This window comes from Cetorhinus maximus, chromosome 14, assembly GCF_964194155.1.
Source record: "Cetorhinus maximus chromosome 14, sCetMax3.hap1.1, whole genome shotgun sequence".
Taxonomy (NCBI): domain Eukaryota; kingdom Metazoa; phylum Chordata; class Chondrichthyes; order Lamniformes; family Cetorhinidae; genus Cetorhinus; species Cetorhinus maximus.
This window is the reverse complement of record NC_135892.1, coordinates 114,591,534-114,610,214: the sequence shown is the minus strand read 5'-3', so window position 1 is coordinate 114,610,214 and position 18,681 is coordinate 114,591,534. Positions and strand designations below refer to the sequence as shown.

At 49.6% G+C, this 18,681-nt stretch overlaps 1 protein-coding gene across 1 annotated transcript in view; it reads left to right on the top strand.

Annotated features, from left to right (window-relative positions):
- LOC144690180 (immunoglobulin alpha-2 heavy chain-like) overlaps positions 1 to 15,283 on the top strand; it is a 69,045-nt gene extending 53,762 nt beyond the window's left edge. The window contains exons 8-9 of the mRNA XM_078557632.1: positions 3,355 to 3,398; positions 14,486 to 15,283. Of these exons, the coding sequence (XP_078413758.1) occupies positions 3,355 to 3,398; positions 14,486 to 14,608 (167 nt within the window). The 3' untranslated portion in view covers positions 14,609 to 15,283. The remainder of the gene's footprint in view (positions 1 to 3,354; positions 3,399 to 14,485) is intronic.
- Positions 15,284 to 18,681: the final 3,398 nt, after the last annotated feature.

Genomic DNA, 18,681 nt, shown 5'->3' with positions numbered 1-18,681 from the left:
GGATGAAGGTGATAGGAGGCTGCCCCTTGTGTTGTAGCCCCAGGTGTGAAGTACCCACTCAGGGTGGCAATGAACAAAGAACAAAGAAAAGTACAGCACAGGAACAGGCCCTTCGGCCCTCCAAGCCTGCGCCGATCATATTGCCCGTCAACTAAAACATTTTGCACTTCCGGGGTCCGTATCCCTCTATTCCCATCCTATTCATGTATTTGTCAAGCTGCCTCTTAAACACCACTATCGTACCTGCTTCCACCACCTCCTCTGGCAGTGAATTCCAGACAGTCACTACCCTCTGCGTAAAAAACTTGTCCCGCACATCTCCTCTAAAGTTTTCTCCTCTCACCTTCAATCTATGTCCCCTAGTAATTGACTCTTCCACCCTGGGAAAAAGCTTCTGACAATCTACTCTGTCCATGCCACTCATAATTTTGTAAACTTCTATCAAGTCGTCCCTCAATCTCTGTCACTCTAGTGAGAACAATCCAAGTTTCTCCAACCTCTCCTCATAGCTAATAACCTCCAGACCAGGCAACATCCTGATAAACCTCCTCTGCACCATCTCCAATGCCTCCATATCCTTCTGGTAATGTGGCAACCAGAATTGCACGCAACATTCCAAGTGTGGCCTAACAAGGTTCCATACAGCTGCAGCATGACTTCCCAGCTTTTATACTCAATACCCCTGCCAATGAAGGCAAGCATGCCATATGCCTTCCTGACTACCTTATCCACCTGCGTTGCCACTTTCAGTGACCTGTGGACCTGTACACCCAGATCCCTCTGCCCGTCAATGCACTTAAGGGTTCTGCCATTTACTGTGTAATTCCTGCCTGTATTAGACCTTCCAAAATGCATTACCTCGCATTTGTCCGGATTAAACTCCATCTGCCGTTTCTCCGCCCAAGTCTCCAACTGATCTATATCCCGTTGTATCCTTTGACAATCCTCTTCACTATCTGCAACTCCTCCAACCTTGGTGTCGTCTGCAAACTTACTAATTAGCCCAGTTACATTTTCCTCCAAATCATTTATATATACCACAAACAGCAAAGGTCCCAGCACTGATCCCTGTGGAACTCCACTAGTCACAACTCTCCATTCAGAAAAGCACCCTTCCACTGCTACCCTCTGTCTTCTATGACCAAGCCAATTCTGTATCCATCTTGCCAGCTCACCTCTGATCCCGTGCGACTTTACCTTCTGTACCAGTCTGCCATGAGGGACCTTGTCAAAGGCCTTACTGAAATCCATGTATATAACATCCACTGCCCTTCCATCTTTGTCACTTCCTTGAAAAACTCAATCAAGTTAGTGAGACACGACCTCACCTTCACAAAACCATGCTGTCTCTCACTAATACGCCCATTTGCTTCCAAATGGTAGTAAATCCTGTCACGAAGAATCTTCTCCAATAATTTCCCTACCACTGACGTAAAGCTCAACGGCCTGTAATTTCCTGGATTATCCCTGCTACCCTTCTTAAACAATGGAACAACATTGGCCATTCTCCAGTCCTCTGGGACCTCACCCGTAGCCAGTAAGGATACAAAGATTTCTATCAAGGCCCCAGCGATCTCCTCCCTTGTCTCCCTCAGTACTCTGGGGTTGATCCCATCTGACCCTGGGGACTTATCCACCTTAATATTCTTCAAGACACCTAACACCTCCTCTTTTTTGATCTCAACATGATCCAGGCTATCTACACACTCTTCTCTAGACAAATCGACCGCTAAGTCCTTCTCTTTGGTGAATATTGATGAGAAGTATTCATTTAGTATCTCTCCCATTTCCTCTGGCTCCACACACACATTCCCACCTCTGTCCCTGAGTGGGCCTACCCTTTCCCTGGCTACCCTCTTGCTTTTTACATATGTATAAAAGGCCTTGGGATTTTCCTTAATCCTGGTTGCCAGTGACTTTTCATGACCCCTTTTAACCCTCCTGACTCCTTGCTTAAGTTTCTTCCTACTTTCTTTGTATTCTCCACGGGCTTCATCTGTTCCCAGCCTTCTAGCCATTAAGAATGCTTCCCTTTTCTTTTTGACTAATCTCACAATATCCTTCGTTATCCAAGGTTCCTGAAACTTGCCATACTTATCCTTCATCCTAACAGGAACATGCCGGTCCTGAATTCTTATCAACTGACATTTGAAAGCCCCCCACATGTCAGTTGTTGATTTGCCCTCAAACATCCGCCTCCAGTCTAGATTCCTCAGTTCCTGCCTAATATTGTTATAATTAGCCTTCCCCCAATTAAGCACCTTAACGCTTCAGAGAGTGGCCCCAAAAAGACACAGAAAGCCCAAGAAACAACCTCCTCTATTTCACCAACATGTAGAACCATACCTTTGTAAATCTACCACATTGTCACCTCTTGGAACAATTCCTTGGAACAGAAGGTTGACCTCCTCTCGAGACTTTCAAGATGATGAGAGGTTCTGATAAAGTTGGAGAGAGAAAAACTATTCCCTCTGGCGAGAGGGTCAATAACCAGAGATCATAGATTTAAAATCATTGGGTAAAGATGCAATGGGGAGATGAAGTGAAATGATTTTCACTCAGGGAACTGTTGGGATGTGGAACATAGAACCATAGAACCATAGAACACTACAGCACAAAAAACAGGCCATTCGGCCCTTCTAGTCTGTGCCGAAATATTATTCCGCTAGTCCCATTGACCTGCACCTAGTCCATAACCCTCCAGACCTCTCCCATCCATGTATCTATCTAATTTATTCTTAAAACTTAAGAGTGAGCCCGCATTTACCACGTCAGATGGCAGCTCGTTCCACACTCTCACCACTCTCTGAGTGAAGAAGTTCCCCCTAATGTTCCCCCTAAACCTTTCCCCTTTCACCCTAAAGCCATGTCCTCTTGTGTTTATTTCTCCTAATCTAAGTGGAAAGAGCCTACTCGCATTTACTCTGTCTCTACCCCTCACAATTTTGTAAACTTCTATCAAATCTCCCCTCATTCTTCTACGCTCCAAGGAACACTTGACCTGAAAAGATGATGGGAGCTAATTCCATAAATAATTTTAAAGGAGAGTTGGATACGTGTTTGAGGATGAGGAACTTAAGCGTTGCAGACAAAAAATGGAGATGTGGGACTATGCACAATAGCATTTTTAAAGGAGCAGCAGAGGCACAATGGGCCGAATGGCCTCCTCTGCTTTGAGTTTATGATTTCTATGATGAACTGAAGCTGATGGAGACTAGTCCTCATGTCTCCCACCAGCTACTCTCCTATAAACGGCATATAGTCATACTGAACTTTGTCATCTGCCATCTTTATAAGTTTAAAGAGCTTGATTTTACATGGATCTATTCTGAAGAAATATCATTATATTTTCAGACAAAACATGGACCAGCAATGAAACAGCAGTTTCTCCTGTCTTGGTAAGGAAATGAGACACTTTTTTGCTGTATTTTTAACACTTCAAGATTTTCTAACATATTCCAAAAAGAAACTACATTTATTAAACAGGAGGAACTTGAATATTACCATGAGTATTTCAAATCATTCCTTGTGTTACAGACAGGAGAGAGATAGGCAAATTGCACTGATTTCCTCTCACCCTCTGTCCGTAAGCATAAAGGTGTTTTGAATTATTATTAATGTATGCGGTGCTGTGCGTTTTCCCAATCCCTTGGTTTGCATGATCCAATTTACTAATAATCCACAGCAAACCTACATTCTGATAAATTCAGATGGTCGGTTTATTTCACATTCAAAATCCGGGGGGAGGAGTGTTCACAGCTCCTCTCTACACGCACATAGACACTGACTCTCTCACACTCTCTCTCTCCCGCTCTCTCTCCCACTCTCACACTCTCTCTCACTGTCTCTCTCTCACTCTCTCTCCCACTCTCTCACTCTCTCCCACTCTCTCTCTCCCACTCTCACACTCTCTCTCACTCTCTCCCACTCTCTCCCGCTCTCTCTCTCCCGCTCTCTCTCTCCCGCTCTCTCCCACTCTCACACTCTCTCTCACTCTCTCCCACTGTCTCTCTCCTGCTCTCTCTCACTCTCACACTTTCTCACTCTCATTCTCTCTCGCCCTCACACTTTTTCATTCTCTCACTTTCTCTCACACTCTCTCACACTTTCTCACTCTCTCGCTCATACTTTCTCACTCTCTCTCTCACACCTTCTCACTCTCTCTCACACTTTCTCACTCTCGCTCACACTCTCTCACACTTCCTCTTTCACTCTCTCTCACACTTTCTCACTCTCTCTCTCACTCTCTCTCACACTCTCTCACACTCTCTCTCTCACACTCTCACATGCCCTCACACTCACTCTCTCCATCTCTCACACACACTCACTGTCTCTCAAACTCTCTCTCTCACTCTCTCTCTCACAGTCTCTCTCACTCTCTTTCCCCACTCTCTCTCTCACTGTCTCTCAAACTCGCAAACTCTCTCTCACTTTTTTCACTCTCTTTCTCACTCTCTGTCTCACTCTCTCTCTCTGTCTCACACTCATTCCGTCTCACATTCACTCTCTCTCACACTCACTCTCTCTCACACTCACTCTCCCTCTCGCACTCTCACAGTAAAGCGGGGTGGAGGGTTTGCGGGGGGTGATAGAACAAGGAGTTTTATAGTACAAGAACCACAGAAATTAATATTAGTTCACATGATTTCCAGAGTCCAGGGTCAAAGTCCAATGAGGAATGCTTCCATGTAGGAGTTTGAGTTCATCTGGCTGAAGGCCGGAGTTTTAGAATTTGCTTTTCAGTTGGTGCTGATACCATAAGATGAAGTCAGTACACTGAGACTTGGACAGTTCTGCTGGCACTGCTGGGAAATCTTCCAGCACAGGCAGGCTTCAAGGAGCAGGCAATTCTTCTGCCCAGACTCCTGCTTCTTAGGCAGTTCCCTGGTTGTATGTTAAACAGCAGACTGAGGGTTTCTCAGTTCTCAAAGCAATATAGAGATTTCAAAATGGTCGTCCCTTCTTTGTCTGACCTTCTTCCTCCACCATGACTTCAGGAGGGTTGTTTATCCATTGCCTGGAACTGGCTTTGATTTCAGGGCTGATAATGTCCCTGTCATTAGCTGTTGAAAGAGTTACCATCCATATTGAGGGTCTGGTATCGGGAATCCATTGTTTGGGTGGACCCTCTGACTCTGCTGGAAGGGTGAGCTGGTGCAACTGACATCCCTTGGCCCTCTTTTGAAATGGACACGGGCAGTCCCATGTGTGAGATGAGTCTGTCAGCAGCTCTGTGAGTATAACGAGTCTTAATGTGCGAGTCTCCTGGTTTTGTGATTACAAGGGGTCTGTACAATGAGGTGAGGAACAGGCTGAGGAAAAGAATTATTCTGTTCTTGTAACTCCTGGCTTTAGCTACCAGAACAAAGGGGCGACCCTGTGGTCATGTGACTTGTAGCAGCCTTCTTTTCGTTCAGCATAAAGTCCCTTTTGTTAAAATAGCAATAAGGGCCAGAATTTTCCCATTGGCATGTAGGGAAGGGCCACACTCGCCCACACGTACAATGACGCGTGGTGACATCGGGCAAGTGTCCCGACCTCACCGCGCGCCATCGCAATATTCCATTTGGTGGGCACGCGATGATCTCCGATGTGAGCTGACATTAATTAACCGGCCACTTAAGGCTCTTGAGGCACCAATCGATGGTGATTTTTCGGCACCTGTGCAATCTTCGGGTTGGTGCATGGGCACAACGAGCAGGCAGGTAGGACACATTTGTATAAACCTCATCCACGGGTGGGATAAGAGGGCTCAGTGGGGTCGCGAGTGTGCTCAGTCAAATATTGTTTTTTCAAAGTCACTGATACTTGCCTGTGTGATCTGCAATGCTTCAAAACACACACCAGCTGCTTTGTCTGGACTCACAACCTTCAGGTCAGCACTCTGCAGTGAATAATCTTTTTTGGGCCTGCAGGTTTCAGGAAGCCTTCCCTTAGGCTGGGAATGGGAGCCAAACTCTCCACTGAGGAGGAAGGGAGGGCTAGAATGGGGAGGAGGCCAGGAGTGCACATTCAGCCTCCAGGGGAGCCACCTTTGGGAGGACAGGTGCAGTCACAAGGGGCGCAGGGCCAAGAAGAGGCCACTATCCTGCTGCCAGGGTTTACAGGCGGCAAAGCAGCTACCTCAATATGTCTGTGGTGCAGTGCCGAAGGAGGCTTCATCTCTCAAGGGAGACAGTTAACTATATCTGTCAGATGATTGACCCTGAGATCTCCCCTAACTGTGTGGGTGGACACCCCATGCCAGTGGCTCTGAAGGTCACAGCTGCCCTCAACCTCTATGCCTCTGGCTCCTTCCAGGGCTCGGTGGGTGATCTTTGCGGTGTCTCCCAATCAGCTGTCCACACTTGTGTCAAGCAGGTTACAGACGCTCTGTTCAGCCGTGCATTGACCTTCATCCAGTTCCGCTGTGACCAGGCCAGCCAGACACAGCGAGCCAGAGGCTTCACGGCCATTGCTGGCTTCCCCTGTGTCCAGGGTGCTATAGACTGTACACATGTGGCCATCAAGGCGCCAGCAGGTGAGCCCAGTGCCTTCATCAACAGGAAGGGCTTCCACTCCATGAACGTGCAGATAGTGTGTGATCACAGGATGCTGATTCTACAAGTCTGTGCAAGGTACCCAGGCAGCTCCCACGACGCCTACATCCTCAGACACTCCCAGGTGCCGGGGCTCTTCAGTGCTCCAGCCCGGCTGGATGGATGGCTGCTGGGTGACAAGGGCTATCCCCTCAGAAGGTGGCTCATGACTCCTCTCCGCCATCCAAGAACAGAAGCTGAGCAGCGGTACAATAGGAGCCACGCCTCCACAAGGGCTGTGGTGGAGAGAGCCATCGGTCTTCTCAAGATGTGCTTCTGATGCCTGGACCACTCAGGGGGCGCACTCCAGTACCCCCCAGATCGTGTCTCGGTGATAGTGGTTATATGCTGCGCTCTGCACAATCTGGCGCTGGAAAGGGGGGATGCAGTGGGCGATGAAGATGTCGACTCAGTGGCTGCAGCTGCACACGATGAGTCCAGCAGTGAGTCCGAGGATGAGCACACACAGGGAAATGCTGAGGGGTAGACGCTGACCGGGCATACCCCAGGGAGACAGGGACACCCAGGAGGCTTTAATCCAATGAACCTTCAGCTAGCACACCACAGATGGACCTCCAGGACAAACCTGGGCTGCAGGCTCCATACTCGGTACCTAAGTGCAAAATCTGCCTGGATAGGAACATTAACTAACAGCCTTGTTAATAAAGCTGAAAGTCCCGCAAATCACTCATAACATTATTGATAACCATCCACCCGCAGAAGAAAAGAGCCTCACTCAGCCATGGTGACATATCTGAATTTAATATTACAACCAAAGGAACTTAAGAAAACAAAATGACAAAGGTGTTAAAAATCACAGCAACTCACAGGGCAGAATTTTGCCCTCGGTTGGCGGGCGGGCAGCCAAACTCTGTCCTGAAGCAGGCCCCGCCACCATTTTAGGTGGAGGCCCAGTGGTCTGCCCGACGGGAAGCGCTATGGGCCCCCTGTGCCGGGGGTGGGGGGGGAAGGGATTCCCCACCTGTCAAAGTGCGCACTGCTCTCTGAGGCTAAGTGCTGTCTCAGCGAGATCAGTGTGAGTGTTACAAAGTTAAAAAATAGAAAAATTAAAAAATTATTAACATGTCCCCCTCATGTGACAATGTCACATGAGATGGGACGTGTTAATAAATATCACATAAAATTTATTAAAGTTTTTAAAACGGACATGAACCTTCATCCCGCCAGTGGATGAAGTTTGATGAATAATCTAGAGCCCGCTGGGGCTCCTGGCCTGCCCGCCAGCCTTAAGGTTGGCTGGGCAGGTCTTTACTTTAATTATCCTGTCAATGGCCTCAATTGGCCATTGACGGGTCAGTGGGTGGACAGCTGATTTCGCTGTCCGCCCGCCTTCCTAAATATTTAAAGGGACCGGGATGACGTCGGGGATTCCTCCCGACCTCATCCCGCGTCATTTTCCCCTCGGCGAGGGGGCCCCAACTCCAAATCGCCAAGCGGGAAAATTCTGCAGATAAGGGCCTCATTGCGGGCCAACACAAAAGCACCAGTGACAAACCCGTGGTGTGCCTAAGGTGCTTTATGCTTACGTTTCTGGGTGCTACGTCTTGGTGCCGCCAGCCTGCTGACTCCGCTGTCCTGTTGACCTCGATGACCTTGGCCGTCGTCCTCTGGCCTGTGGAGCCAGTGCTGGCCCCGCCTGGGAGGGAGCTGCCAGTTCCACAGCTGGCATTTCCCCAGTTGTCGCAGCCTCACCGGATGCAATGGTCACTGGCAGAGGGGCGGAGGAGCTGCTGCCCTCATCCGGAGCACCCTGAGAGGAGCCCACAGAGACGACAGGCAGCTGCTGCACCAACGTGAGGTCACTTAGGACCTCCCTGCTCACCGGGGATGGATGGGCACCGAGCTTAGATAGTTGATGCCCAAACCATCTCCCACACTGGCACTGACCAGCTGAGGTCAATGCCGATGTGAGGGCTTGCTGGTCAGAGCTCATCCCCAGGAAGCCCTGATGGGTCTCCTGGAGGAGCCTCTCCACAAGAGTCACCATTCTCTCCATGGAGGACACATGGCGCTCGGACACGAGGCTCATTGCTTCGACGATTGTCTGCGTAGACTCCTCCATCACGGAGACCAAGCCAAGCATAGCCTCATGTATCTCCCCCAGATGCTCCCACACACCCGGCAGCATTTCCTGCGTTTGCTGCATCGCGGACGACTCCAGAGGCACATCATCAGGCACCGACTGAGCATGTGCCTGGTCCCCTGCAGTCCTCCGACTGCTAGCACCATGGGCACTCTCTGTCTCTGCCAGCTTCTCCAGTGACTGTGAAGTGCCCTCACCGCTGTGCCCCGGGACACTAGCCAGTGACCTTATTCCCACCGAGGTGCTAGTATCTGCGCTGGTGCCTGCCTGGCAGAGATGGTGTGACGCTGGTGAGTCTGAGACTTCAGGACCCTCAGGTGTGAGAGGGGGCCTCTGCTGCTCCTCCTCCCGGCCCTGCTCCGCTGATGCTGAAAGGAAGAACAAGGACATTGGATCAGTTAACGTGGAGGCAATGTCAACGTGTATCCCTGTCCCCCTGGATCATTACACGCTCATCCTTCCATAAGCAATGGTCAAGCCATGTTGCAAACTCCAATCACTGAACATTCAGCACTGCATTGGCTGCTGGGAGGACAATGGTGACCTCACTGCTGGGCAAACACACCTGCCCGTGGCACCCCAGCCTCACCGACACCGGTGGATCTGGGCACATGGCCCCTCTCCAAATCTAGGGCCTCCTGCTCGAAGCGGCTGAGAATCGCCAGTTGTGCCGGCCCTCCGCCAGTCCTCACCCGCTCGGGGGCATTATGTGCATTCTTCTCCTGAAAAGGAGGGAAGAGCATTGATTAGTGCAACTTGTACCTGGAATATCCTCACGGACGGCCCACCCCAACCAGAGTGGGACATTGCAGGGCTCCAGTGTCTCCTCACCCGCTGCTGCCCAACACTCACACAAAGATGCCAGGTCTGTCCCCCTGACTTGGCCAAATGCTGCCTACATCACATTAGGCACCACACAGCAAGGAGGCGCAAGCAAGTGGAGTGCAGAGGGCAGCAGATCAATCGGTGCCAATGCCACCTTGAAGCTCCCCTCCCAGCATCTCATCACCCTGGCTTTGACATGTCCTGGAGTTCCAGCACTGTGCCCGGGTACAGCTCCTCCAGGTTGTCCCCACACCAGCCATGTGGGTCTCAGTGTACCACATTCTGCAGGGGAAGCACCCATCTCTTCACCACCCTCTCAGGGTGACCTCGGCATTGTCAATATCTGCTGGCCCACCCAGCGAAGGACACATGGCGTCAATGATTCAATGCAGTCACTACACTCAGACTTGGGGAAGGGGAGAGAGGAGGGGGAGGGGCGGCGGGGGGGCGGGTGCGGTGGCGGGGTGGGGTGGGGTGCGGTGTGGTAGGGGGGTGCGGTGGGGGGGAGGTGTGGTGGGGGTGCTGGTGGGGAGGTGTGCGGGGGTGGCCAGGGGGAGGGGGGCAGGGGGAAGGGGGCAGGGGGCACCGGGGGCAAAGCCTACCCTGCTGGGTTAAGTGACCAATGCCAACATTGTCCTCACCCTTCCTGAGTGTAACAGGTCATTGATGCGCTTGCGACACTGGATCCAGGTGCTCCGCACCACATCACGGGAGCTCACCACCCCCGCCACCTCCTCCCAGGCACGTTTCACCATGTGGGGGGGGGCCTCCTCCTCCTGTCCTGGGGTACGAGGACCTCCCGCTGTACTGCCACCCCCTTGAGGAGGGCAGCAAGGCAATCATCAGAAAACCGAGAGGCACAGTGCCCCCCTGCCCTCCCCTCCTGCCTGGCCTGCTCACCAGCAGCGCCCTGGGGAGCCCTTCCACTGGCCACAGTTCACAGCCTGTGAAAGGCTGCAGCAGCTTTTTAAACCAGGCCGCCCGGGTCACCATTGGACCTGGTGGTCATTGCAGTCCCCCTGCCGACCGCCCACTCCCGCTGTCCTCGGGAGCCGCGATTCACGCTGGGCGGGCGCTGGTGATGGTGGGTGGCTATCAGGTCCACGCCCACTCCCACACGGCCCATCCGACAGGCAGAAAATTCTGCCGGAGGGGAAAGTTTTGAACCTACCGAAGGCCCGAATGTTGCTGTCAGCGAGTGGGGGCAGGGGTGTGCCGGACACGCCAACACGCAAAGTGACACGTGATGATGTCAGGCGCGCGTCCCGACGCCATCGCGCCTCTTTTAGATACTTCGTTCAGCGGGCGCGGGCCAGAGGCAGCTGCGCAACCACCGAACCGTCACCGACCTATTAGGGCCATTGAGAAGCCAGTTAAAGCCATTAACAAACGCTGCCCGTTCAATCTTCAAACCAGCGGCAGGTGGAGAGCCCAAGCGACCTTCACCTTTATCAGGAAACCACATCCACGGGCGGGACGAGGTTTCCTGAAGGTTTTTTATAAAATAATTAATTACATTTTCACAAACCTGCCCCAGCTCCTGTGACACTGTCCACACGATGGGACATGTTTAGATCATTTCTTCCTTCTTTATTAAAAAGTTTTACTCTCAGTTTAATCACCCTGCGGCAGCTCTGTATAAACGCCAAAGAGCGCAGGCCCCGACTCTCCCTCCTCCCCCCTCCCCCCGCCCGCACAGGTTGCGTTGAGCGCTTCCGGCCGCGCGTTACACTGGGCGGGCCATAATTGGACTGCCCGCGTAAAATGGCGGCGCGCAGACGATGGTGGGCGGCGATCACCTCCGCGCCCACCCAGCCCGCCCGACACAGGTTAAGATGCAGTTCAGTGTTGGATTTCTTTTCATGTGACACATGTAACAAATATAATGTCTTTTATTCAACAGGGGCCTGGAAGAAAATAATCAAGGATCAAATGACAGAAACAAATTATTTTCTTATCTATTATCTGACAACATGTTCCGTGTACAGGAATATTCACATTTTCTGCATCAGGAATTCTCTCACACATTGCAAAATTAAGATCACATATTGACTTGCATAATCACTCATTTATATCTATATTTCAGGCTCTTTTTTTGTTAAGTTTCTGCCACCTTCTATTTGACAGTGTGTTGTGGTCAGTGGTGAACTTGGCTACAAGCTCTCTGTGGGTTTTCACACGGTAACTTGGTGCGATTTGAGAGCTATTCTGGTGCAGCTCGTGCTACAGAGGATCTGGAGCCCCTTAGCAGAGTGAAAGCAACTGTGTCTCCTAAAGCAAGCAGGTTGAAGAATGCAGGGTCTGAACCAAGAGGTGCCTGTGAAGGAAATGTAATTCAGTGACAAAGCAGGGAGAGGATGTGAAATAAAGCAAAGTTACCTCGACTAAAGCTCCTCACACCCCGCTCCCTGTAAGGACTCCATCCCATTCTCTCAGTTCCTTCGCTTCCGTCGCATCTGTTCTGATGACGCTACCTTCAAAAACAGTTCCTCTGACATGTCCTCCTTCTTCCTTAACCGAGGTTTTCCACCCATGGTCGTTGACAGGGCCCTCAACCGTGTCCAGCCTATCTCCCGCGCATCTGCCCTCACGCCTTCTCCTCCCTCCCAGAAACATGATAGGGTCCCCCTTGTCCTCACTTATCACCCCACCAGCCTCCGCATTCAAAGGATCATCCTCCGCCATTTCCGCCAACTCCAGCATGATGCCACCACCAAACACATCTTCCCTTCACTCCCCCCGGCGGCATTCCGTAAGGATCGTTCCCTCCGGGACACCCTGGTCCACTCCTCCATCACCCCCTACTCCTCAACCCCCACCTATGGCACCTCCCCATGCCCACGCAGAAGATGCAACACCTGCCCCTTCACTTCCCCTCTCCTCACCGTCCAAGGGCCCAAACACTCCTTTCAAGTGAAGCAGCATTTCACTTGCATTTCCCCCAACTTAGTCTACTGCATTCGTTGCTCCCAATGCGGTCTCCTCTACATTGGAGAGACCAAACGCAAACTGGGCGACCGCTTTGCAGAACACCTGCGGTCTGTCCGCAAGAAAGACCCAAACCTCCCTGTCGCTTGCCATTTTAACACTCCACCCTGCTCTCTTGCCCACATGTCTGTCCTTGGCTTGCTGCATTGTTCCAGTGAAGCCCAACGCAAACTGGAGGAACAGCACCTCATCTTCCGACTAGGCACTTTACAGCCTTCCGGGCTGAATATTGAATTCAACAACTTTAGATCTTGAACTCCCTCCTCCATCCCCACCCCCTTCCCGTTTCTCCCCCCTCCCTTTTGTTTTTTCCAATAATTTATATAGATTTTTCTTTTCCCACCTATTTCCATTATTTTTAAATCTATACCTGTAACACCCTGTCAGTCTTTCCACCCCACCCCCACTAGAGCTGTACCTTGAGTGTCCTGCCATCCATTCTTAATTAGCACATTCTCTTAGATAATATCACCACATTTAACACCCCTTTGTCCTTTTGTCTGTGACATCCTTTGATTAACTGCTCCTATCACTGCTTGCTTGTCCCTACAACCACCGCCCCCCCAACTTCTCTCCCACCCCCCCACCCTACCCCCCACCTTAAACCAGCTTATATTTCACCCGTCTCCTAACTATACTTCAGTTCTGTTGAAGGGTCATGAGGACTCGAAACATCAACTTTTTTCTTCTCCGCCGATGCTGCCAGACCTGCTGAGTTTTTCCAGCTAATTCTGTTTTTGTTTTGGATTTCCAGCATCCGCAGTAGTTTTTTGTTTTTATCTCTGGCAATTTCATTGTTGTTTGTAAAATCTGGCCCATTCTATTTGAGATTTCTCCATGGGAGCCAACTGTTTCAGTGTCCATTGTGTTTGTGTACAGTCTGTGGAAACTCTCAGATAGTCTCATGTCTCCATCATGAACCAGACACCAAGTTATTCTTTGAAAATGTAGCAAGTTCCCTTTATGTGACTAACAGGTTTTTTACAACATGTCCCATTCCGTATAACGTCATCAATTTCTGTCGACGAGCGGTTTTCAAACCATACGAGTCAATTGTATGTACTTAATACAACAGAGAAATACTCTGAGGTTTAAAGCCCAGGACAAGTTATAGAATGTGTGAAATGTGTAACCTAGGCAGAATGTTCATCCTTTCTAAGGACTTTGTAGCTGAAATGTAAGGACCTAAAAACATAAGAAATAGCAGCGGGAGTAAACCATTCAGCCCTTTGAGCCTCTTCCACCACTCCACACGTCAGCATGTATTTTAGATTGACACTGCAGTGCAGTGCTGAGGGAGTGCTGAGGCAGTACTGGGGGAGGACTGAGGCAGTGCTGGGGGAGTGCTGAGAGGGTACTAAGGGAGTGCTGAGACAGTACTGAGGGAGTGCAAAGGCAGTACTGGGGGAGGACTGAGGGAGTGCTGGGGGAGTGCTGAGAGGGTACTAAGGGAGTGCTGAGACAGTATTGAGGGATTACTGAGGCAATGCTGAAGGAGTGCTGAGGAATTGCTGAGGGAGTAATGAGGAATTGCTGAGGGAGTAATGAGGAATTGCTAAGGGAGTGTTTCACTGCAAAAGGTGCCATCTTTTGGTTGAGATGTTAAATCGAGGTGCTATCTGCCCTCTTGAATGAATGTAACAGATCCCATGGCACTATTTGGAAGGAGAGGGGAAGAGTTCTCCTTTAACACGCTGGATGAAATTTATCCCTTAAACAACATGAGCAAAACTGGTTGTCAGGTCATTGTAACATCTTTGTTTGTGGGATCTTGCTTTGTACAAATTAGCAGCTGCAGCAGAGTGACCAGCATCACTAAAAGCACATCTCAGTGACCTGTCCGAATCTCCCAGAGAGCAGGAAGAGTGTGAAAGACAGCAAACAGAAGAAATCATTCACTTTATAATAACACCATTCAATCTGTTCACAGAAACATTCTTTCATCGCATATAGGAAATAAATAATAATCAATGTTTCTATTGGATTACAGCTGGGTGAAGGGGAATGCAATTATGCTGAGCTTCAATTCCATCGTCGAGACCCCATCCAGCCGACAGTGACAGTTGCGGAAAGTACCTCGGAGTATGCTGTTGTGAAACGTGCATTGAACTGAAGGCATTCAACAGGATAAATTAGTCACTGGGACAAGTTGCAGTCAGGAAAAACTCACCCAAACACCCCTGTGTTACCTGCGCATTTCGACAGATTCAGTCTCCCTCACCAATATTAGTGGAAGATCCATATATTCCCAGACCCTGATATTACTGGACAGTCAGACCCTCCCAGACCCTGATATTACTGGATAGGCAGAGCCTCCCAGACCCTGATATTACTGGACAGTCAGAGCCTCCCAGACCCTGATATTACTGGACAGCCAGAGCCTCCCAGACCCTAATATTACTGGACAGTCAGAGCCTCCCAGACCCTGATATTACTGGACAGTCAGAGCCTCCCAGACCCTGATATTACTGGACAGTCAGACCCTCCCAGACCCTGATATTACTGGACAGTCAGACCCTCCCAGACCCTGATATTACTGGACAGTCAGACCCTCCCAGACCCTGATATTACTGGACAGTCAGACCCTCCCAGACCCTGATATTACTGGACAGTCAGACCCTCCCAGACCCTGATATTATTGGACAGACTGAAATTGTTCATAAGCGAATTTTGCGGTGATAACACTTTATGCATTAAATCAAGTCTGTAATTCTTCTATGAATACATTATTTTCTCTATGAATATTGCCACAACCATTTAACTCATAAACACGTGCTGCATTTGTAAATTCTTTTAGTTGACTGAAATATTTAGAACGACTTTCGCTTTTGCTTTGCAGTATTAAGGACTAATAATTGTTAGATACTGGTCAGTCACTTTCCCCATTGGTGCTGGTCTGAACTGTGAAGAGATTGTTGGGGGTATGAATTAGTCTGGGTTCAAATCTAGAGGCCTCCATGGATGGTTAGAAATCTCGAGTCCACCTCCTGCTGGATCCATGAGAACGAGTTTGAAAGAGACACATTTGTATGGTTGGCAGCCAGAGATCCCTGGGGATACCTCAGCTGATTAGTGTTGGTGACCAAGTTTGAATCAGCTGATCTTAGCACCCAGGAGCCCTTGCTCAATGCAATTGTGATCAAAGAGCCAATTACCAGAGCCCCAGGGCATTGGGAGAGGAGACTCTTTCGAGTTATCAACAGTCACGGTTTGCAACTCTTTCGAGTACAATCACAGTTCTTGGTTTCCGGGAGTGGGACATGAACCCACAACCCTCTGATTCAAAGGCGAGGGTGCTATGAACTGAGCCACAGCTGACACCTCAAAGTTCTTTTGAGTTATCAACAGTCACAGATTGCAACTCTTTTGAGTACAATCACAGTTCTTGGTTTCCGGGAGTGGGACATGAACCCACAACCCTCTGATTCAAAGGCGAGGGTATGACCTGGGCTCAACCATCTTCAGCTGCTCAATATCACCTTCCCTCTGTCAGAATGTCAGGATTTGCTGATGATTTCACACCCCCCCCCCCCCCCCCCCCCCCCGCCCCCCCACCTCCCCTACCCACCAACCGACCCCCTCCTATTCACAAGTCCCCGGCTAATGATGCCAGCCTATGGTTAGACCTGGTTAACATCCGTTCTTTGGCTGATGTGGCAGATAACATTTGCACCTTAAAAAACCCCGGTTACCGTCTCTTGATCTTCAATGGCACCAACACCATGAAAGGGATACCATTAACACCCTGGGGTCACCTTTGAGCAGAAGCTGAGCTCAGTAGTATCGCTGCGGTGGCTACAGCAGGGCAGAGGTTGGACAATCTGGGACAACTGGTTCACCTTCTAGACCCTCAAATCTTTTTTCATAAACTGAAAGTCACAGCAGGAGTACACGTGAAGACTCATCACCTGCCTGGATGGGTCAGCCTGCAACAACGTTCCGAGAAGCTCTGCAACATTCAGGGCAGAACAGTTCACTCAGTGGGCAGTCCTGCTATGAAACTCAGTAGCCATCCCTTCCACCACCAGCACACCATGGTTTGTGGCACTGCAGCAACTCACTAAGATTACTTGGACAACATTGCCCTCTCCTGATATCTCTACCATCAAGAAGAACATTGTGGGAACATTTTCAATTCCAAGTTACCTCCAAGTCACACGCCATCCTGGTTTTTTTTTATATCAGCCATTCCTTCATCATCCATTCATTGGAATTCCCCAGCTAACAGAACCCTGGGAGGACCATCAGCACACAGACAGTGATGGTCCCAGGATCACAGATCTGAGGGTAACTGGGAACTAAATTCTCACATTCCAAGAATAAAAGTACTTTGGATAAATTTATTCCTGTTTTTGGTAAAAATCATTGTTGACAGTTTGACATCTTTCAAATCTTAATTTTGTACATGAGAAATTTTATACACTGGAAAATAAAATGTTAGAGAAATTGGTTTTTGTGATTCGTTAGGTTTATTTTTCCAACCCTTTCCCTTCCCTGGGTTCTGGATAATCCCTCTCCCCCTTTTAACTCCTCCCTTTCCCACTGTTTGCCCAAACGTCTTTTGTCTCTCCGTACTGCTCACCCTCCCATTATTTCCTCCCCTCTCTCTGTGGTGTCCATCCCTTCAGTTCATTCAGCCTTGATGTTTTGACAGTGACCAGCCCCAGCTCTCTGTGGGCTTGATGACTGACCCCCTCGCTGGATCAAACAGGCAAATGGCAATTTGGCTTCAAGCCCTTACCAATGTATTCCCTAGCCCTCCCCCTGCCAATTACTTTCCCCAGCACCTGCAATAGGCCCAGAAACTTGGCCAAATCCCCTGCACTTGATTGGTGGGGCCCACAGCTTTCCTGATGTTGATCCTCGGGGTCTCATTACAATTCAGCCAGTGAGACAAAGAGGAATACAAGACTGGGTCTTTGCACATGCTACAGGGGTGACGCTGGCTGGCATTACTGTGGCCTTCAGGCATGTTGGGCCTGGGACCACAGGTCAGGGGGTGGGTATAAGGGTCAGTGGGGTTCAAGGCTCTGGTGGTGGCTGGGTCCCTTAATGTGGAATTAGGAGGAGCACTCTTGCTCTGCTTGACTCTATATTCAGATATTACTTAGCTTCTTCATTACAGATTATTTCAGGACCTGATTTCCCCAAACGCAGCCAAGATCCTGCTCCCTGAATCCTGAAGGGAAGACCTCATACAGCTGTTTGTGCCCAACATCTGTCTGTTACAGACCTGTAAGCATCATTTTTCTCCGTAAACAATATGGTGGGAGGCACCCGTCCAGCAAGAAATCTGTGCACAATCCTAGCCCAACATGTTAGAGCTTTAGCAGCCTGAGCATCGCCCAAAGAAACCAGATCCATGCAGAACAATCTCTATTTCACACGCTTTTATTTTCAGCTTCTGGCTGCTAGGAAGTGGGAAGAGGAACACAATCTGGGGGAACCGAGAGGAGAAAAGGAGAGAGGATGAGGTCTAGACAGAGGTCGAGTTGAGGGTGTGAGAGGGGCAGCGAGGGGAATTGTGCTGACACGTGCTCCATCAGGAGAATGGGGCAGATTAACTTGTAAATTGGGTCAATTATGTGCTAACATCGGGGGTAGGGAAGTGGTTAAACTCTGGCTGAATGAAAGAAAGTAAAAGACGATAATCTAGGAACAGGAGGAGGCCATTCAGCCCCTCAAGCCTGTTCCACCATTCAGTCAGAACTTGGCTGATCTGTGACCCAACTCTGCCTAACCTAACCTAACCTTTGCCTCATATCCCTTAATTCCTTTGGCTAACAAAAGCCTATCAGTCTCAGATTTAAAATGAATAATTGTTTGAGCATCAATTGCCTTTTGCGGAGGAGTGTTCCAAACTTCTGCCACCCCTTGTGGTAAGAAGTGTTTTATAAGGTCCTGAAAGGTCTGGGTCTAATTTGTAGACTGAGCCCCCTGGTCCTAGAGTGCCCAACTAGCAGAAATAGATTTCCTCTATCTTCTCTATCTGTTCCCCTGAATATCTTGAAAACTGTAATTAAATCACCCCTTAACCTACTAAATTCCGAGGAATACAACCCTAGTTTGTGCAATCTCTGCCTCAGAGCCCAGGTATCATTCCGGGAGATCCATTCTGCTCTCCCTCAAAGGTTAGTAAATCCTTCTTCAGGTGCAGTGTCCAGAGCTGCTCACAGTAACTCCAGG